Source organism: Spermophilus citellus (assembly GCF_964194105.1).
Source record: "Spermophilus citellus genome assembly, chromosome: 4".
Taxonomy (NCBI): Eukaryota; Metazoa; Chordata; class Mammalia; order Rodentia; family Sciuridae; genus Spermophilus; species Spermophilus citellus.
This window is the reverse complement of record NC_138185.1, coordinates 138,521,803-138,542,637: the sequence shown is the minus strand read 5'-3', so window position 1 is coordinate 138,542,637 and position 20,835 is coordinate 138,521,803. Positions and strand designations below refer to the sequence as shown.

Below are 20,835 nucleotides of genomic sequence, written 5' to 3'. Positions count from 1 at the left end.
GCCACTCTAGGTCTTCCCAAAGAGGTCCAGGTGGCCTAAAACTTTAGGCACCTTTGCACTAGGCCCTCATGTTCCAGTCCTGAGGGTGGAGACAAGAAGTGCCATATCTGTGTGGGGATGAAGAGGGAGTGACATGATTTTCCAGTGATTGTGGCATCAGGCCAGCAAGAAGGGGAAGTTACTCCTCTTTAAGCCCAGAGGCAGGGCCATTCCACTGGGCTTTGGAAGGGACCTCACCCTGGGTTCAGTTTCCAAGGAATTCTTTTTCCTCAGCCAACTTCATTTCAAGAATACTCCACTCCCATATCCCCCATTTCCTAGATGGAGAACAGAGGCCAGGCTTAGGCAGGAAATGTTGGGTCATGGTTCTTTAGTTGGAGTAGGAAGGAGAAAAATAAATAAACCACAAATTCAGAAGGGAAAATGATGCTGACCTTGTCAGGCAACCTTAGTGGAATGCATGGTAGGAAGTACCCACCCCAGGTCTAGGGAAAGGGGTGAGCCAGGTTCAGGGTAGGAGCCCAGGAGGCCAACCTCCATTCTCAACAGCAGCCCCAGCCCCACGTATCTCAGCAGCTGAGGGCCAGTCTGCTGAGGTAGCTTTTGCCTGTCAGCCTCCTGTTCCCCAAATCAGGAAATAAGGGCAGGAACTTTCTGGAAACAGTTGTCTCCAGGGATTCTTAAGGTAGTAACAGGCTCTATCTCGTGGAGCTGACCACACACTACCTACTCAAGATGTGGCCTAGAAGCCTAGTGCCCTCATTGTGGCAGGAGGGGTTGGGGTTTGGTCCTGCTTGAACCACAGATGCAAGAGTAGAGGTTCCAGGTGGGCAGGTCCATCCCTCCAAGAGAGAAAACTGAATTCCAAGTGGGACAGCACCAGTTGCACACTAGGAAAGGTAAAATGTAGCCAGGGATCCCACCTCCTGGTCCATAGTCAACAAATAAATAACACTCATCAAGAAGTGAGGGAAAGAATATCTAGTAGGAAATCAGCTTGGAGAAGACTTTTAGGCCTCAGCTGGGCCCCTGCTCTGATGGGACCTGATTCCTGCCTCTCCTCTAGCCTGGCTATTGAGGAGAGGGCTGCAACATGCAAGGGAACCCTGGCTTCCTACAATTTAAGGTGTTGGAGCTTTTTTCTCCTGGGGGATGGACGCATATCCTACAGAAAGGTCTGAACATCCTTGATAAATGCCCCCAAAGGAATGGGGGCATCAGAGGCGGCTTTCCTGGATGTCTGCCATGGTTGTGAGTGGGTCCTGGCCACATGGCTCCTTGGAGGCTTCACAGACTCTCTCAGGCTTGTCCTCAGCCTCAGAGGGGATGCAGGCCCTGAGGCAGGCCCTCACCGACTCCTTCACCTCAGCCTCCAGGCCCTTCATCCTGGCCTCATACTCCGCCAATGCCTCTTGCTTGAACTGTGGGGACAGCAAGGATCACTGCCTGGCTCAGGAAGGGGCCCTGTCCACACTCCCTACTCTGGACAGTGGAACAAGGAGATGCCTGGTCTCTTCAGAGCTTCCAGAAGACTAGGTTGGGAGTTGGGGGGATGGGTAGTGGAGCCTATCAGGGAGTCTCTCAGGAGAGGGATCAAGCAAAGAGATCTGCAGAGCTGCCTCATTTGAAAGCATTTTGGGATCCCTTGAAAACAAGTCTGTGACCCATTGGTGAGGAACCACATTTCCCTTTCCTTGACTCTCCCAGAGTTTCCTCCAGGAACAGGGCCCCTTCCCACCCTGGAGCTTATCCATCTCTGCTGGAACCAAGCCAGTGGTCCTGTTACCCGCTTTTCCATGTCCTGGATCTGTTCCAAGCAGGCTGCCTGCTTTTCCTCCAGCTTTTCCTGGTGCCGCTCCAGGGTATCGGTCATCTGGGTGTAGTGAGAGGCAGGGAATCAGGGTGGCACAGGCAGGCAACCTGGGTTAGAATCCAGCTCTAATCCCAGCTAACTAGCTGTAAGACTTGAGACAAGTTGCTTAACCTTTGGGCACTTTTATCAATTTGTAAAATGAGCTCATAGCACCTGGCTCACAGGATTGTGAAGGATTACATGAGATAGCTCCTGTGAAGCACCTGGCATGCAGCCTGGTATAAGGTCAGGACACGGTCCATGGTTGCTCTGTCTCTGTGGTTGGCAATCCCCAGGGAAGCTTTGGGTCCAATCTTAGCAGGGATTTCCTTCCTCTTTCCTCTCCTTGGTATCTCGGGAGGTCCCCTCACACACCTCCCCGGCCAGCTAGCTCCTACAATCTCCACCTAGGGAAGCCAGCTGGAGGCAGAGCCCTTTAAGCTGGTACCCTAGCCTCCACACGCAAGCCAGATGGGATGCCCCCTCACATCCCCGGTTGCACGGACAGTTTTGGGTGGCACCATGTCCTAAGGGCAAAGGAAAGGCCTATGGTTACCCCTTTCTCATCTATCAAGAGAGTGTTTAGGAAGGACACAACCCTTACACACCTGCTTGATGGTCTGCACCACTTCCTGGATGTGGGAGTTGTTAATCTCTCTCTTCAGCCTGTTAGTATAATGGGAATTTTAGAAAGGGGAGGAGGCCCCTGTGGAAAGGAAGGTGGGATGAACTCTCAGGGTATAGGTAATGAGAACTTCAGAGGGCCAGGAACAAGCAGAGGAGCAACCTTGGGAACCCAAGGGAGATAGAGGGGGTCACTGGAGCCCTGGGGCTCTCTGGTGGGACAACTTCCTCTTAAAACATAATGTCCTTCAGGGCATCCACGGGAAGCACAGGTGGGGAGCAGAGCTGCCAGAATGGACAGGCTGATGTCCCAAGGCTTCACCTCCCTCTCTGCATGCTTGATTTTCCCTCCAATGCTCCTCTCTGCTCAAGTAGTGTTGGCATCTGTGTTTTGCCTAAGGACACTTTCTGATTGGAGGTGAAAGAGGTGGGATCTTCTTCAGGAGCTAAGGAAGAGGCATATCTCCGGGAAGTGAATTAGGATCCACTTGTAGGGAGTTTTGTGGGTTTTTTTCCCCTACCGGGAGTGGAGTCTTCTCAGGGTTGGGCCTCCCCTCCAAGACTCACCTCTCCTGGGCCATCTTGTCAGAGGCAGCTTTGGTCATGGCCTGGATTCTCTCTAGCCTCTTGGCCTCCAGCTTTTTCTTCATCTCTTTGGTGTCACTGCAGGAAGACAGGCATGAGGGAGATGTTTTGCAGCCCAGCCCTTGCTGGGCAGCAGGGAGAGGTGTGCAAAGGAGGCAGCCATACATCTCTGAGTTCTCCTTGAGGGTCTTCAGCTCTGCAGCGTGTTTCTCTCTGGCCAGCTCCATCATTTTAGCCATTTGCTGCGGGGAAGGAAGCATGGGCTCAGTGAGAAGCCCTTGATTGGGAGTGGGTGAGGTTGGTTGGACTGTGCTCTGTCCCCTGCCTGGCACCTCAGCCACATGCTGCTCCTTGCGTTTCAGAATGCACAGGTACTGTTCCTCGCCCTGCTGTTGTAGTTCCTGCTCCAGCCTGTCCTTCAGTTCCCGCACACGTGAGTCTGCGTCCTCAGTGCTCTCACCCCGGGCAGCCCCACCAGTCTCCTCGCAGGGCAGGGTCCTGCAGAGGCCATGTGGGAAGAGGCCCTGAGTCCTGGGTGGTGGCTCATGGAGAGAGGCATGCCGCCCGCCGCTGCGCTTACCTCTTCTTGCGGGAGCCCTTTCCCGGGCGGAGCTTGCTGCAAGTGCTGGGCAGCCCGAGCTCGGCCAGCTGCGCCGCACCGCGCTGCAGCAGCTCCTCCCAGCGCCGCGCGCCTCGCCGCTCCAGCTCCCGAAGCTCCTTCTCGTGCCGCCGCTGCAGCTTCACGATGCCCTTCAGCTCGCGCAGCTCCTCGGGGCTAGTGGTCTGCGGCTCTGCGGAGGCCCGGATGAGGTGCACAGGCACTCAGACCGCCCCTGGGGGCCTGCTGAACCCCCAGGAGCCCCAAGTCCTCCCCGGGTTTATACCCAAGAACACAGGAAGGAGCTCAGCAGGTCTTACCCACAGCTTCTTTGGGGGCCTCCTCCCTGGCCCTGGCCGTGGCTGCTGTAAGAGCACAGGATGGACTGGCAGATGCCCTGGGCATCCCTTGGCTCAACTAGGCTCTTCCCTGCTCCTTGAGGGTCGCAGTATGGGCACCCCTGCAGTGTACTTTCTCAGTCTTGAGGCTTCAGCCCTTCCCTCCCCAGGTGAAAATCCCCATCGTTTGTGGCCTATAGGTGCAGTCCTAGAGGTGGAGGCCCCTCCAAAAGGTAATCAGACCCCAAAGTGCCTACCTGCTGACCCGTTGCTTGCTGGGGCAGATGATGCTCCATTTACTTGGTGAGCAACTGGACTTATGGATGAGAAGGGCTTCTGCATAGGGAGAGTGAGTTAGAAAGGTGGCTTCAATAGCCCTCTTTCCTGAAGTGGGTACTTTACCTTTACTCCAACCTCCCAAAGAGGGGGTAAAGCTCCTGGGGGTCCCTGGCAGTGATCCAGGCAACACAGACCTCAGGCACACCTCCCATGGCCTCCTTGAGCTTCATAGACTTCTTATCATGGGCATTGAAGAACTTGATGGGGTTGGCAAGGGCAACGGTGAGATCTGGGAGCATACGGCATTACCAACATGGTGTGTGTGAAGATGGACCTGGAAGCCTCCCCTGTCCTCACCTACCCCAGGAGCCCCTGTACTACTCCACTTTTGAGGCTGGGTTAATGGGAGGAAAAGGAATGGATAGTCTGGGTCTCCTAGCATGTCATGGGCTTCCTACCTGCCCAAGTGTCAGGTACATAGTCCTTCATCTCCAGGAAGATAAACAGCGCAGGCATGGTGAGGGGCATGTTGCTCTCACTGTGCATGCACAGATGGTGATATCCTGTTGGATAGAGTGGGGTGAACAGTGAGCCAGAGCCCATTCCTGTCCAGTACTACATACAAAAAGTCCAGCACTTGAGACTTCTGGCTTTAAGATCAGAGAGACACTTCTGAGTCTAGTACTACACCTCCCTGACTGTGCATCCTTGGGCAGGTTACTTAACTCTCTGAGACTTTTTTTTCATCTACAAAATAGGATAATAGTGTCTGCCTCATGTGGTTATTGTGAGGATTGAGTTAAAATGTGTTATAAGCCCTTAGCACATTTTAAGTCTCCATAAGTGTCAGATGCTCAGAAAACTATGCCAGTAGTTCCAGAAAATCATGAACATTCTGTTAGGTGACAGAGTTTCCACCTGTCAGGTTCCTGGGGAGATACCATTCCTATCCCACTCCTTAGAGCTGATAACATGAGGAAGCTAGGTAGGGTCTCAGGGCCTCCTCCCTAAAGTTGTCCCACCTGTGGTTGGCCCCTGATGCAGACCCCTGGAAAGAGTGAAAAAAGAAAACACATTCCTTACCAGAATTCAGGGCGTTGATGGGGATGATGCGGTGGCCGAGAAATTTATTGCCTTCCTCCATCACAGCCACCCTGAGGGAAGCCAGCTCAGGCATTAAGATCTAGGGAGGGTTTGGGACAGGTCAGGCTGGGAGGGGACAGGGGAATCCAGCTGCCCGCCTCTCTGGCTCCAGAAGTTTTAATGTCAGTGTGAGAACATGGCAGGTGTTACCAGATATGGTGATGACAGAGAGCACCCTCAGTCACGTACATAGATATCCTTACAGTTCATGCCAAGACTGGTCTCACAGAGTGAAGGACTGGAGATGCAGCCCAGGGCTGTGAGAGCCTGGGGCAGAAAATTCTTAGTAACTTTGCAACTGGTGTTCAACAGGAGCAAAAGATTCCCAGGATCCTGAGCCCAGGTTCCTGAGCCCTGAACTGAGAGTTTACATTTTTGCCTCTAACATATACACATGAACGCCCCTGCCCCCCACCAACACACACACACACACACACACACACACACACGCACGCACGCAACTGCCAGCCAAGCAAGCTTTTGTAAATCTGAGTTTGGGACTCTTGAAACTCAGGAGGGTACAGGTGAGGGGCAGGGAGAGGAGGAGGAGATCAAGGAGACCCCTTTATTTCCTCTTATCTATAAACAGAGGTCAAGGACTAGGGGCAGACCCCAGTCCCTGCCCTGCCCTACCCTCACCTTCTCAAAAACAAAGGGCTCCTCTTTCCACACAGGATTGATGGAGTTGGGACTGGGTGACAGCTTGGTGCGATAGCGCCTCTTGGGGTCCCCTGGAAGACCAAACAATTCCACTTCCACATAGGTGCGCACACTGCGTTCTGACAGGAACTGCCCAGAGATGACCTGGGAATGGGGACCCAGGGGAAGCCAGCATCAGATCCCCCACCCAGGCTCTTCCCTAAGTACCTAGGCCTCTGGCTCCTTACACTAAAGAATTCCTTCTTGTGAAGAGCCCCATTCAGTTCTGGCCACGGAGTAGCAGCCATGTGGATCAAGGGTTACAGCTGAGCTCTGAGGACCAAGGTGCTCCCAGCATTCAGAGAAGAGGTGTGCACCCCACCTCCCCCTGGGCTCTGGCCTGCTCTGCCCACTCTCTCCCCTCCCCCACCTCAGCCTCAGCCCTTCCCCATGGTTTCCATGGGGACCAAGAGGCAGCCTCCAGTGCTGAGGAGGAGGCAGTTTCCAAGGCAACTTGCTACTGCAAGAACTGGCTGGGTTGAAGTCTTCCAGATATTAGGGGAGGGGTCTGGGGGGTAGAGGGGTGGGCTCCTGGGCCGTTCTCCTAAAGACCTCAGCCCTCCCAGCTACTTGTCCACCTCTGAACTTGCCGTAATAGAAAGGGTGGTGGCTACCACCACATCAATTCGGTCCACCGAGAAGGGATTGAACTGCTTGTCCAGTCGGCGCATGAACTCATGCTTGAGGAGGTAGCCACTCTGCCCGTTGAACTCGAACAGTGCCATGTTCTGCTGCATGGGCAGGTCTGGGGGGAAGTGAGGAGACACAGTGAGGAAGGCCTGGCCCTGGTCTGTGCCCTGTCTCCTGCACTTCCCAGCCTTTCTTGTCTTGAGAATGGGGAGATTGGGTTTCAGCCTAGTTCCTTGGGTTGTCTGATCTCTCAGGAAGGGTCCACAACCTTTGGTCAGCAAGAAGCAATAATTCCACCAGGCTGCAAGCTCACAGTGGGCATTGGGGCAGGTGAAGCAGGGGTTCCCACAGACACAGCCAGGCAGAGTGTCCAGAACCCAAGCCAGCCCCTTGGTTTCTTCACATACTTGTTCACACACGAGCAACCGCATTGGCATGAGCCAATGTATTCACACCCCCAAGTGCTCTGGCATGCTCCCAGAGCCAAAACAAGCGTATCGGACACAGTGTCTGTTCCTAAGACCCCCAGGGAGGGGTGAAGGTAAAATAGGCAGGGCCCCAGAGAGAGTTCTCAGAGGCTGGGAGTTCCTCACCCATCGTCTGGAAGTTGAGGGCAACCATCTGGCATCCAGCATTCCAGAACATCTGGGGCATGTAGTTGGAGGAGTCCATGCGAGTGCCCTTGGGGTAAATGCGACTCATCTGGCGCTTGTTGTAGCTGCCTCTGAGTATAGGAGCCCAGCCAAGGCTGCTCCACCAAAAGGACCCAACAGCCTACACAGAGAGTCCCGTTCCCAAACCTCCCTTCAGAGCCCCCCCCCCCCCAGCTTATTAAAGCCTCAAGGATACTCCACAAACTGCACGGAGGCCTTGGAGAGCAGTTCATAAGCCTTGAGCTCCGTGAAGGAGGAGATGACATAACTTCGGTTCTTCTCTATGAAGAGGAGAAAGGGAGAGGGGAGTCCATGTTTGTCTATCCCTTCAACACAGAGATGCCTCTAACCCAGCATTTCCATGGAAACCTGGGAGTTTAGGGACTGACCTCTGGAAGAAATGTATAGGGAACTGTGTGTTGGAGTAAAAGGTCTTTACAGTGGACAAGCATAGGGATGGGAAAGGTGTCACAGTCCCAGAGAGAGAGGGTTGCATGTGTGGATTCAAGAGGCTGTGGGGAATGTATTTGTTCTGAGCCTAGTGTGTCAGGAGTATGCCTGAGCATGTTGCATGCACATGCTTTTCTGTGCACATGCAAAGCATGAGCACATGCCGTGATGTGCACAGGGAGTGAGGCACGTAGGCAATAGCTGAACACATGGAAGAGAGGTGTTCACCATGGTGTATGCCATGGGTGTGCTTGGATGGGGGTGCAGGCTGTGCCATCAGAGATGAGGAGTCAATGTTGAAGAGGCCCAACTGTGCACAGAAGTCTTCGGAAAAGATGCTCATGTTGGGGGCATGTACAGAGGGCGAGAGGCACATGCTGGGCATGGGTCCCAAGAAGATCATGGAAAACAGTGGGGTGTATGCAAAATGGGAAGGGTAAACAGGGCAGTGTGCACGGGCAGTTTTCTCTACTTTCTGCCTGCTCCCGGGATGTCTCATCCCCCAGGGCCAGGACTTCTGGACTTGGGCCAGCCCTGGCTGCAGTTCAACCCTGAAGCCACAAAACCCAGAGAAGACTGCAGGAGCCCTAGGCAGGCCTTGACTGAGGTGACCTGTCACAACAACCTGCCTGCCACCAACACACTCCAGAACATTCTGTTTGTTGCCAAGTTCCTCTCTACAGTGCTGGGAGACTGGGAGCCACTGCCACTTAAATAAGCTTTGCCTGACTCCTTGACTGGATATTTATAGACAGGGCCCAAAATCCAAGGAAAGGGGAAATTCCCCTTCTTCCAACCCCACCCATCAAGCTGCACTGGTCTGAGGACCACCTTCTCCTGAACCTGACCAGTCCTCCCCTCACCCCCAGCCCCATGCTAACGTACGGGCAGAGAACTCGAAAGAGATGAACTTGGTGGGCTGGATGTAATTAACTAGGCTGGACATCTCTTCATAAGCCGTCACCTCCAGGCCTGCAGTACCCTAGGGAGCAGAGGGGAGTGCGGAGAAGAGGATAGTACGGAGGCCAGATTACAGCTCTGTGCCCCATCCAGAGGGCTGTGCAGCAGAAGATGGCAGAGGGGCTGGGATGTCCCCACACACCTCATCTGACTGCATCTTCTTCATCTCTTCTTCATCCAGGCTTCCCGACTCCTCTTCCTCTTCCACTTCCACCTCCTCCTCCTCCAGCTCAGACCCTTCCTCACCAGCACACACTGCCATACACAGCTCTGTCAGCACCCACTGGCAGGCTCCGCCAGGCGTTGACCCTCTCCTACTCCAGATGCCTGGGCCCCACCCCACTCTTTTCACCTAACTTACCTGTGTCCTCGCCCACTGGGGCCCTGGGCAGGCCATTGCCCTCAGCCTCCCCACTAGGCTCCTTGCTGGGGGCTGCTGAACCAGAAAACTGGTTTTTCTTATTCTTGATGAGGATCTTACCCCGGAGGTCCTCAGGACTGGGCAGAGGGATGCCTGGTTTCAGCTGTGTAGAGGGGAGGGGTATACACTGAGTTCCCCAATGCCAAGCCATGTTCCCTCTGCCATCCACTGTTCTCCTTGCGTCACTTCTCACCCCTGCCCTTTTGTATTAAACTCCTACCTGGCCAAACTTATCCCTGTTCCCAGCAATGCTGTCCTCTTTCACCTGCTCCATCTACCTAGAACACCCTTTCCCCACTCTCACTGAGTTAAACCTGTTGTGTTCTTCAGGTCCCAGCTTAGCCAGCATTCCTCTAGGAAGCCTTCCCTGATCCCCTAAGACCAGAGCAGGTATGCCCCAGGCACCCCCATAACAACCACTGGTGTGATGGCCTGGTCACTTGCCCATCCCATCACTAGAGGGTTAAAAAAAAAACTGGTCGATAATATACCTTAGAGTTTAGCACAGTGCCTGACACTTGGTAGATGACAGGATCCGAGCCTCACAATCCAGCCAAATGAATCCCAGTGTCTTTGGAGACACCACTTCCCTAACCTGGCACCCATTTGTCCCAAGGCCCAGAGGCCTGACAGCAGACTTCACTCACTGGGAATTTTTCCAAGGGCTCTGTGAGCAGCATATCCCCAAACATCGTCCTGCAGTACTCAGCCATCTTAGCCTGTTGGCGGGGTCTGTAGGAAGCAGAAGTGAGAATGGGAGTTCAACAGCTCAGCCCCCACCCTCTTGTCCATCTTTTTCTTCCCTAGATGACCCAGTTCAGGGGCCCAGGAGGTGCGGGGGGCAGGGCCACAGGCTGGAGAATCTAGGGTTCCCAGGAAACTGTTGAGATCTGGGAGAGAGCCAGACTGATGGCTAGAGGCTGGGGACAGCTAGGGAGGCAGTTGCAAGCAGAGATTGGGAACCAGGTAGAGAATGAAGCTGCATGGGCCTGGATACGCACGAGTCCACATGGTTTTCAAATGACAGGATGACGGGATAGGGAGAGGTCTTAAAGGCACTTTCTGCAATTGCTTCAATAGCTTCCTGGAGGAGAAGGGGACTCAGCAGAGAGGTCAGTGTTCTGGCTGCCCCTCCCCATGGTACCTTTCCTCACTCCCCAGTCTCAATACATACATAAGACTGATGGCCTCTCTTGACACCCCCCATCCCCTCTGTCCCTGTAGTCTCCACACTGGTCTGAAGCTTTCCAGAATTCCTCCTGTCTAGCTTCACTCTCTTAGCCTCAAAAAGGCTTTTCCCAACTGCCACTGCTACCACCTCCACCCAGAGTCTCACCTTGAACAAGATGTCTGTGGTCATGGTGAAGCCATGGGTAATAATGGGCTCCTCATCAGGGGGCTTCCCCTTCCAGCAGTCCAGCTCCACACAGCGGCAGCCAGACAGCAGCACCTGGCGGTACATCTCAGCCGAGGAAAGGCCTGAGAACTGGCCGGCTGAGCCAGGACGGGGAAGGGGCAGGGGCATCACTCAAGGGCAGGCAAGCCCCCACTCCCCATCATGATCTGTCTTATTGGCAGGGTCAGTGGCATATAGATGACATCTGCAGATGAACTAGGGAATGGGAGCAGGCCCTGTCCAAAGGAGAGGTCAGCAACAGGTTGCCAGGGCCCACCTGTCAGGTAGGTGTTGTGTGAGGAGTTGATGAAGTAATGATTGAGAGGCTGCGTCATGTCATGGTGGAGCAGCAGCTTGTCCTGGGCCAGCACACTGTTCTCTGGCCCACAGAGAAACCAGACCATGCCCTCAGGTGACAGCTGGCCTGGGGACAGAGGATAGCTATCAGGGCTGCATCCTGGCTGCCAGGGCAGGACAGCTGCCAGGGCTCAGTCCAGCTGCCAGGGGAAGCAGGCCCTTAGTCCTCACCCCTCTGCACGTTGATGCCACTGGGTTCATATTTGTCGATGAGGCCCTGCACCTGTTCAGGTCTCGCTGGTGGGAACAGCAAGGAGTTGAGCCGAGAGTCACGCTGTTTCTGGTTGATGAATTTGGTCAGGTGCTCCTTGGTCATGTAGGGTTTGGCCTTAGCATGGCTGCAGACCAGAGAGAAGAGCACAGGTCCATATCCCTTGGGCCTGGATGCTGGATAACCCACTTCTCCAGTGAAGGTTCCTGATTCCCAAAAGGGCAATTGGGAGGAGGCAATTGCCAGCCACCACTCCTCCCCAAGCGGGGCCCAGCCCAAGAAGCTCACTAGGAAGTGAAGATCTCGTCTATTTCTGGTCGAGGACAGAGGCTCATGAGAAAACTCTTGTAGACAGATTCTGGGAAGTCCTCAGGATTGATAGCATCATTCTGAGGGAACAGACACTTTATTATCTCTGTCCCCACCTACTCAGAGCTAAGACCCAAAACCTAAGCCCAGTTCTGGGCAAGGTGACTTGATCAGAGAAGGTACTCAAATTAGACAGAGAACTGACATCCTCAGCACCTTTGAGAAAAGCCCTGATTACTGATCAGATAGCATGCTTAGCTAGTTTACTTTGACTCTGGTTTTGGACAATGGCTAGTTCCTTAGCTAGAATAGGACTGGAACTAAGAATGACCAGGGCAAGGAGAAGAAGTGAGAAGTGAGTGACTGTTTTCCAGAGCAGGAGGCTACATTTTTCTTTTTTAAAAAAGGGAAGGAAATTTTACAAAAAGAAGTAGTTTGAGGGACTGGGGTTGTGGCTCAGTGGTAGAGTACTTGCCTAGCATGTGTGAGGCACTGGGTTTGATTCTCAGTACCACATAAAAAATAAATAAATAAAGATGTTGTGTCCATCTACAACTAAAAATTAAAAATTAAAAAAATAAGTAGTCTGAATATAAACATGTATGTACCTAACAACAGAGTTCTGAAATACAAGAAGCCAAAACTGACAGAACTGCAAGGAGAAATAGATAATTCAACAATAGTTGGGAACATCAAAAGCATAAGGGACCAAAAAAGAAAGAAAGAAAGAAAAAAAGGACTTCATAAAAATTTAAAACTTTAGTGCTCCAAAGGACCCCATTAAGAAAGTGAAAAGAAAATCCACAGAATGGTATTAAAAAAAACTGCAAAGCAGATATCTGATAAGAGATAATAACAACAATAAAGACAACCCAATTGAAAGATGGACACTGGATATGAATAGATCTTTCTGCAAAGAAGATGTAAAAATGACCAATAAGCACATGAAAAGATGCTCAACATCATTAGTCACTGGAGAAATGCAAATGAAAACCACAATGAGATACACTTCACTCCCACTAGGATGGCTGAAATAAAAGTAACAGCGTTGGTGGGATGTGGGAAAAATGGAACCCTCGTACAATGCTGGTGGGATTGTAAAATGGTGCAGTTACTTTAGATAACAGTCTGGCAGTTCCTCAAAATGCTAAATATAGAGTTACCATATGACCCAACAATTTCACCCATACATATATAGCCAAGATAATTGAAAACAAATCCACACAAAGTCATGTACACAAGTGTTCATAGCAGCATTATTCATAATAGCCCCAAAGTGGAAAAAAACAAAATGTCCATCAACTCATGAAGAGAAAAATAAAATGTGATATATACATCCAATGGAATACAATTCCATAATAAAAAGGAATGAAGTACTGACATGCTACAACATGGATGAACCTGGAAAACATTATGCTAACTGAATGCAGCCCAATGTCAAAGACTACATACTGTATGATTGCATTTATGTGAAATGTCCATGAGAGGCAAATCTATAGAAGTAGAAGCAGAAAAGAAATTAGTAGTAATCATGGATTCTGTGCCTTTGTATTTTGTCCCCTTTCCCCTCCAAGAACAACAACAACAACAAAATTAATCCTGTCTTTCAGGATCACACTGGAAAGCCAATATTGGTCTTAGTTTGGAGCAGAAGGTCTGAGCAAGAGAGCCTGATGAGATCTCCCCAAGCTCATCTCTGCCTCTGCAGCTGCAGCTCCAAGCCAAGACAGATCAATAGCCTCAACTGGGACTGAAGGAAAGCAGATAAATAAGGAGGACATAGCGAAGGTGGGAATTAATTCAGGAAGCAAGAGAAAAGGAGAGTGGATGAGTTGATCACCCACAGGCAAGCAGTGCAGGCTGTGAGGACCACCACTCCCCCACCCCATTCTTGAATCCAGTGTGATTAATTGCACTTGGGTGTCACCAACTCCACAGATATGTGATTGTGGGGGAAAAGCTCCTCCTGAATTCATAAAGAGAGGAGACCAGCAGGGGCTTCATTTTATTTATTTATAATATCCTAAATTCTTACTAAGAGAAAATACTCCATGGAGTGCAGGTAATGACCTACATGGCCAAAGGGGACAGAGGACTGAGATCTACTTCCCTGGCCAGATATGACTCAGAGCTATATCTGCCTGGAGGGATCCCTTTTGGTAATTCACGTAAGGTACCTCACAGGGTGAATCTGCTTGCAGCTTGTAATGAAAAATTAATTACCTAATGAAAAAGAAAGAGGAAAATTCATTTTTATCTTGAGTTGAAGTCTGTGTCCTGACAGCCTCCACCCTTGGTTCTGGTCCTCTCTCCAGAGCCCTGCAGAATAGTCTCTTCCTGAGCTGTCAGATGGCTGCAGGCAGCCTCCTGCCCTAGCTGACCTTATCTCACTCTTTCAGGCTGAAAACACACTGACCATTTCTACTGCTGACCCTTAACAGTCCATCAACTGCTGCTCCCCAACTCTGCCATCCAGAGGTGTGGGATACACACTGACCTGCTCTGAACCCAGCATCTCATCCTTTTTGCCCTGGTCCCACATCTGTGCCTAGTATAAGTAACCAATGGCTTTAGGGTTAGTTGTTATTGGGGGTTATTGGTGGCACTGCAAGGCCATTTCTACACTGTTCCACTTTCCATCATTCTTAGCCAAGTTGTTCTCTCGTGGGAGTGAGAATTTGGTGAATGGGCTGCGGGTGGAGAACTACTCACCTTCCCCTTTGCCAGGTGACAGGCACTGAGAGCAGCTTCCACCCGCTTGCGGTCAGCAGGAAACATCTGGAAAAAACTGAAGAAGCAGAGAAAGGCACCAGGCAAAGAGGAGTCATGCCTGGAAAGAGAAGGCCTGGGGAGCTAGGTTGAAGTATGGGGAGGGAGTTGGGGAGACTCACTTCTTCACAGGAATCTTCCCTTCAGGGGTCAGTTGCATCTTGAGCTTCACCAGGCTGGAGGAACAGAAAGCAGCCCATCAGGGTGGGGGGCAGGCATGCCCCAGAGCTAAGGCCAGGTGGACAGGCACTTACATCTTGTCCAGGAAGGTGCTGCGGGGGGCGTTGGTTGTCAACGGGTGCTTGGCCAGAGCTAGTACATCTTCAGCCCAGTCCTGTAGGACCACAGAACCCAGTGGTCAGGCCCATGACCACAAGGGTGCCCCTGACCACACCATAGCCTATGTCTCTCAGGAAGTTCAGGCTATCCCAGGTGTCAAGACCCAGACTAGGCATTCCCTGTGCACCTTGCCCACGTTCTCCTTGTAGGATACAAAGTTGTGGAAGGTGAGGTCCACCATGTCAGGGCCGGACACCACTGTGAGTGTCTTCAGCAAGAAGTGGTTATCTGGAAAGTCCATGTTGAAGACATCCCGGAGCTTCTGGCTCTGTTACAAGTGATGAGGGTTGGAGGCATGCTCTCATCCCTCCCCAATAAGCCTTCCCTGTCCCTCCCCCTCATCCACTTGAATTGTGGCCCACTAGAGCAAAATCCTACCCTATCCTAGGAACCAGGCCTGGGCATCCCCAAAGCCTGACTCCAGTAGAAAGGAGTAGAAAGGGTAAAAATGAGAGGCCCACAGGAGGACATTAGCTAAGGCAGTGTGAGTTCTGTGTTTTGATTGCCACTTTTGTTTGAAGATAGATTCTTAGCTCCCAGAGTCAGGGAATCCTGCTTCCCTCTAATCCCTTCCTCTAATTTTCCTACCAGCATTAGGCAAATATAGGCAAATCAGTATGGGGATAGGTGTAAGTAATACCTCCTGGGCAGTCTGGGGTACTCTGGGAACAGGAGCTATCCCCTCTCTTCCCACACTCTCACTATCTCTGCTCATGGTGCCCAGGTGAGCCCAGGAGCAGCCACACCCTTCCTTGGCTCTGGCTGGGTCCTTGCTGCCCAGCCCAGGAACTATTCCCTTTGTTCCAGAGATCAGACTTCTCATCTTCACAGGGATTCCTGATCTTGCCCCATGGATCTGGCCGCCATGATGAGCCTAGGCCGCTCTGAGACCACCTACCTTGGGAATCTTGGCAAACTTCCCAAAGCGGGTGTCCCGGATGCTAGTGATATCCAGAAACTCGATCTCCTGGAAGGGAGCTCCCAGTAAGAACAAAGAAGGAATGTGGGACAAAAAGGTCAGAACGAGAATGAAAAACAGAACCAGGAGCTTCCACACCCCTTCAAATCTTGGCCAACTACCCTCTCTAGATACCAAGGCTTCTTAAAGCCACCTGGACCCCAACCTTCCCTTCCCACCAACTAGGTTCTTCTATCATGAAGACCTTCCTCCCTACTTCTCAGTTTATCCCTTCTTTGGCACAGAAGCTATGGCTTGAAGCTTCTCCTCAGCATCCTAGTATCTCTTCACACTGCTGTTCCTTCCTTCTGCCTGATTACCAAGGCTCTTCTCTGACCTCTGAGCCTTTAGGAATCCAGAGCCACTGGCAAAGCATAGCCCTTCCATAGCAGCTGTTTTTCCTTCCCCTGTGTCTCTCTAGGGGATGTTAAGGTTGGAGCAACTGGGCTGCAGCAGCCGTGTTTGAAATGACTATATTCTCTCTCCCAGAGTGAACAACTCTACCTGTATAGAACCCCCCAGAACCACCCTTTCAGGCCATTCTTTACTCCCCAGCATCCACGCCTCTACCCCATACTATCAAGAGTCTGGTTGGTCTCATTGGACGAGCAAGAGCCCAGGGGCTTGGTAGGTAGGGGCTGCCTCACCTTACTCTGATAGGTCCAGTACAAGTAATAGCCCTTGGGATCCACACGGAGGATAACTGGGGAGGCTACTGCAGTTTCCTGCAGAGAGAAGGGGTCTGTCCTGAGACCTCAGGCAAAGTTTCCCTGGCCCAGGGCAGGGGTTCAGAGTTCATCTTCCTAGAAGGTGCTTGTCCCAGGAATCCGAATGCATTTCCTTAAGATGGGAGGGATTGAGGGCTGGAGATAGCATTTCCAGAAGACAAGAGGCTTCCCCTCTAAGCCCCAAATAGAAGTGTTCTCTCTAGACCCCAAACAAGGTCCTGGTTGTTCCCCACCTCATCATGTTTTCAAGCATCACGGTTCCAGTAAAGGGATAGAATGCCTGTCCCCAAGACTCCCTGCTTCCACCTAGGAGAACTTAACACAATGAGAATCAAGGACCCTAATTCCTGAACCCACTACCAAGACCCTGTACAATCCAACTGCTTCCTAACTCCTCACATACCCATCCTCCATCCATGACTGTCCCCAGTCAATGGCCCCATAGCCACCAAGTGCCTTCCCACCTCAAAACTGAAGCACTTCAGCCTTAAATACCTTCAAGAATCAGACCACACCTCATCCCTCAGGAAAGTTTTCTCTGAAGTGTGCTATAATCATTAGTATTCACTGACCTAGAAGCACATCTAGGGAAATTCCAGGAACGGATGGACTCCAGGGCAATAAGCCTGAGCTAGACCATGAGCTTGGTGCTTGGTGCTTGAGCTTGTGATTTGCTGAATGAGCAAGTGAATGAATGCATGAATGGTCTCACCTTCTAAGTCCCTGTTCTATTCACAGAGCACCTAGGCTACCTTTTAACAGGCTTTGCATGTGAATATAACAATATATTAAAATTGAAGTTTCCAATGAGGCTTGGTAGTTACTACAGACCAAATGCAGAATTTACAAAGGAAATTATCAAAGAAATGTTCTCAGATCAGAGGTGTTTAGAGTCTGGGGAAAAGATTTTTGCAACAGGCAATTTTGAAGGAAACAGTGCTGTAAGCTCTAGTCCCTTCCCCCACAAGGGAGGGTTGAGGTACCTCACCCCTCACCTCAAACTTAGGGAGGGGTTTCAGCTCTCTTTGGAGAGCTCTTGTGACTCCTGCAACTGTGGGGTATAATGGACTGGACCAGCCTCCTGACCAGGAAACCAAGTAGGTGACATGCACTGACTTTGTACAAGGCAGATCAGAGAGATGCTGGTGTGTCGAATGAGTCTATGCCCCAAGAGTGGAGAGTGTGTTGTTGGAGTCCAGAGTGGGTCCGTGAGGAATGGAAGGGGAAAGGGTCCACAAAGGGCTAAAGAAGTAATTGCCTGAAATAGAGATGTCAGGGGACCCAAGCAAGAGAACCTCAGTTCAGAATGGAGGGTCTTGCAAGAATTATTAAAAGGGTCCAATAGAGGGGGAAAAATGCTTTAAACCTCTGTCAGGCTCAGAATGCCTGACCCTGTTTATGCCAGTAGTCAGTACCATTCAAGAAAGAACTTTGTTACCCCTTCCTCACCTGGTCCTGGAGGAAGAGGAGGAAGAGAAGAGAATCTCACCACTTGCCCCATGTAGAGACTCTGCAGCCACCCTACCTGTGCCCCAAACCATTCCTGGAGGGCCTGGTGCAATGATAAACAAGATCTGAGTTTTGATTCTAAGTAGTTTCTCAAACAGAACCAAGTTTTGACCATCATGACCATTGGACTACTACCTAAGGGTGAAAGTATCATGGCTAGCTGAGTTTGTTTACACAGCCAGGAGGAGAACTTGTCCCTCCACTATGTCTAGAGGGACTGCGAGAGACTAGAAAGGAGAGACTGGAGTCAGGATTTGATTATCCCAGGCATTGTGCTTTTTCAACATGGTACAACATACCCTTACCATCTGCTAACTATGCTGAAAGCAGTCTGAGAAGGGGCATGTTTCACAGGGGCATATGCCCTGCTACTAGGCTTGGAACTTTTTGCTCGAACAAGTCTGGATCCAGGGAATATGTAGTGTTCCACCTTTGGAAGGGGAAGGGGCCAACCAGGTGCAGGTTGGGGAGAAGGGCACATAGCAGGTCCCCACCCATGGTGACCCTCTTCCCATTCAGGTTATGTACAGTGTCCAGAGGAACTGAGAGAAGCCACATCACTTTTCATTCTGAGCCACTTCCCTCATTCCACAGACTCCTGGGACATGCCATCCTCATGCTACTACCATGCCACATGAACCACAACACTCCTAGGGAAATTGAAAGTGTCTCACCCTAGGGCCCCTCCCCATAGCCAAGACCAGATTCCTCAGCCTATGAAAGGCATAGGCCCAGATCTTCTCATCTCACCCATAAGCTGGACAAGCCAGACCTAAGGCCCTCTCCTCCAGAGACGAACCATCATTTCTTTTCCGGGACCAACAACACTCTCTTAGGCTGGCCAGCCCAGTAGCCAACTTCCCTTCCCTGAAGGAGAGTCCCTATATTATCATTCTCTCTGGCCCAAGAGAATCCCTGATCAATGGCAATGTTTTTAGGGTCCAGGAAGACCAGAGGCTGGCAAGCAGGTCCCAGTTTTGGGAGGAGCAGATGCAGTGGAAGCAGGGGTACAGCTCAACAGTGCCTTCCCCTTCCCTTGCAGACATGCTGCTGGCGTCATGGAGCAAGGCTGAGCCCATGAGAGGAAGCAGAAGTCAATTCCTTCCCAGGCTCCTAGGAGAAGGAGCCTCCAGTTCTCACTTGGGTCCAGGGGCTTTCTGTGGAGACCCCACAGTGGCTCAGGGGAGAGCAGCGTTCCTATGGGACAGGGCCAGTACATCCCATAGAGAGGGGTGAAAAAGACAGGTTTGGGACTCTGGGCCCTCTGCTGGAGCAAAAGCAGGGTGTCTAAGCTGGGGGTAGTGCTGGCTCACCTCTTTTTCTGGCTCTAAGCTCTGGGACACACTTTCTTCCTACTGATGCTGAAGCCAGGAGCAACAAGCCCTGTTCTTCTCGGGGCAGGGGAGGGGCATCAGGCTTTGGGAAAGACAGATTTAGACCAAAGAAACCACTTCTATGAGCCTTGGCCCAGCTGCCAGGGCCATGCACCCTCATCTCCAGGCTTGTTTATCCCGGCAGTTGTGTCAGCTGCCTGGCCAAACCACACAGGCGCCTGGGTCCTAGCAGACATAAACCAACCATCTACCCCAGGCAGAGCCCCCTAGCAACCAGGCCCCCGCCACCCTGAGCCCCAGCAGACTAGGCCCCTGCCTACTCACATCGTCCCATTTGATGAAGCGCTCCCCTTGGCTCAGATAGGCCTTCACCTTGGGGGGCAGCAGGACAGGGTTCAGCAGAGACATGGTGCCAAGAGTCCCTCTTTGGAGAGGCTGGGCAGACACAGCAGGCAGGAGAAAAAAAAGTCAGGCCTACAGGAGGGGGAGCCAGGTTAGGCTTACATGGCACCCGCCCAGAGCTGGTCTGGATGTCTGGGTGCTCTTATAGCTCACGGGATGGCAGTGGCTGGGTGCAGGGCCCAGAACTCCAGTCAGAGGCCCATCTGCTTTGTAAATCAGCCTCCTCCCACCCTGCCTGCAGCAAGGGACTGCAGTCACTGCTCCTGACCAGGGAGGTTGGGCTCCCCTCCTTGAAGCCCCCGCCCTCACCCTGTGCCTCAGCACTTCCTGCTTAGGGCTTCCTTCTCTGTGCTGCTCAAAACCCAGAGGCAGGTCATGCGGTCTGGTCGCCTGGAGCCAGGACCTCTCAGTCCCAGAAGTTGTCCTTTGTCAGATTTGACCAAAGGACTAAAAAAAGAGCAATATGGTCGCCTGGAGGGGATGGTATTGACCAGTCTTGGACTGAAGAGGGGGTGCAAAGAGTTCATAAGAGAAATCCAGCAGGGGTCTGTCCCTAGAGGGTGGGATCACCCTGGGAGGTGGGCAGTGGGGATGGGGACTGGGTCCAGCTGGGATTCAGTGTTTTGAATAAGCAAAGTTAGCAAAACATTAAGCAAAATTAGCAGTACACCAAGCTCCTCTTTCTCAGTGCTTCCTCTCCATGAAAATGAGGGCCAGGTGAGGCAATCATGCCCTTCACACAAGACTCCCTGTGGGCCTTGTGAGGCCTGCAGCCTTCACTGACCAGCCACCAGCCACCATCTCACACAGCTTGGAGCAACCCTTTGCTACAGCTTCCACTGAGCACTACTACCAGCTGTTCTTCCTCTGCTGCATAGCCAGGGGCCTGGGTGACAGCCCCTGTGGCAGGATGGCTCCTCCAGACTGGAGAGGCTCGGCTCTGGGCCCTATTTAGGGTGCATGACTCTCTCACTGCCCCTGTCCCAGGGAGTTCAGTCCCAGCCCAGCTCAGCCCCAGCCCACTTCCTCTTGCCTAACCTACTCCTCTTATCACCCTATGGGTAGGCAAGGAGCTCTACCCATGACTTCCTTCCTCTCAGGCCTGGCTTTCTGCCCTAGGTCCCATCAGGGGCCTTAGTGCTACCTCTAACAATTATGAGACCCTTGCCCTGCCCAGGAACTGCCTCTGCAGGTCAGGACCAGCACAGAAGGGGTGGTGGGGGCTGGGGCAGAGCGAGGACACTTGAGTGAGAATAAGAACCAGAAAATCTCTTAGTACTAAGGGGATTCC

General features: G+C 51.9%; 1 protein-coding gene across 3 annotated transcripts; it reads right to left on the bottom strand.

Moving 5' to 3' along the window:
• Positions 1-374: 374 nt before the first annotated feature.
• PLCB2 (phospholipase C beta 2) lies at positions 375-19,792 on the bottom strand. Of its 3 annotated transcripts, XM_081292946.1 has the most exons (32): positions 19,467-19,792; positions 16,219-16,296; positions 15,512-15,580; positions 14,741-14,881; positions 14,529-14,608; positions 14,397-14,450; positions 14,218-14,293; positions 11,485-11,585; positions 11,157-11,323; positions 10,906-11,052; positions 10,569-10,726; positions 10,234-10,316; positions 9,880-9,964; positions 9,173-9,335; positions 8,954-9,066; positions 8,737-8,833; positions 7,598-7,682; positions 7,342-7,466; positions 6,709-6,863; positions 6,059-6,223; positions 5,360-5,459; positions 4,735-4,839; positions 4,471-4,565; positions 4,255-4,333; positions 3,980-4,024; positions 3,642-3,852; positions 3,394-3,559; positions 3,227-3,303; positions 3,044-3,139; positions 2,461-2,518; positions 1,787-1,873; positions 375-1,421 (listed from the first exon to the last, which is right to left on the bottom strand). In XM_081292946.1, exons 1-32 carry the CDS (start codon positions 19,548-19,550, stop codon positions 1,218-1,220), a joined length of 3,549 nt encoding a protein of 1,182 aa, XP_081149072.1. In that variant the 5' UTR covers positions 19,551-19,792; the 3' UTR covers positions 375-1,217. The 3 variants fall into 3 exon arrangements, 2 of the variants coding, with proteins under 2 accessions (XP_081149072.1, XP_081149073.1); XM_081292947.1 differs by lacking the exon at positions 3,980-4,024; XR_014021794.1 differs by lacking the exons at positions 375-1,421; positions 1,787-1,873; positions 2,461-2,518; ... (14 more) ...; positions 8,954-9,066; positions 10,234-10,316 and having other exon boundaries at positions 9,197-9,335.
• Between the last annotated feature and the right edge of the window lie 1,043 nt (positions 19,793-20,835).

Excerpts from the sequence above, each read along its gene's own strand:
- PLCB2 (XM_081292946.1), bottom strand. The coding sequence starts at position 19,550 with ATGTCTCTGCTGAACCCTGTCCTGCTGCCCCCCAAGGTGAAGGCCTAT. Across the intron at positions 7,683-8,736 it reads CTCTTTCGAGTTCTCTGCCC|AGAAGAACCGAAGTTATGTC; the intron begins GTACGTTAGCAT and ends TCCTCTTCATAG. Across the intron at positions 4,840-5,359 it reads CATCAACGCCCTGAATTCTG|GATATCACCATCTGTGCATG; the intron begins GTAAGGAATGTG and ends TCTATCCAACAG.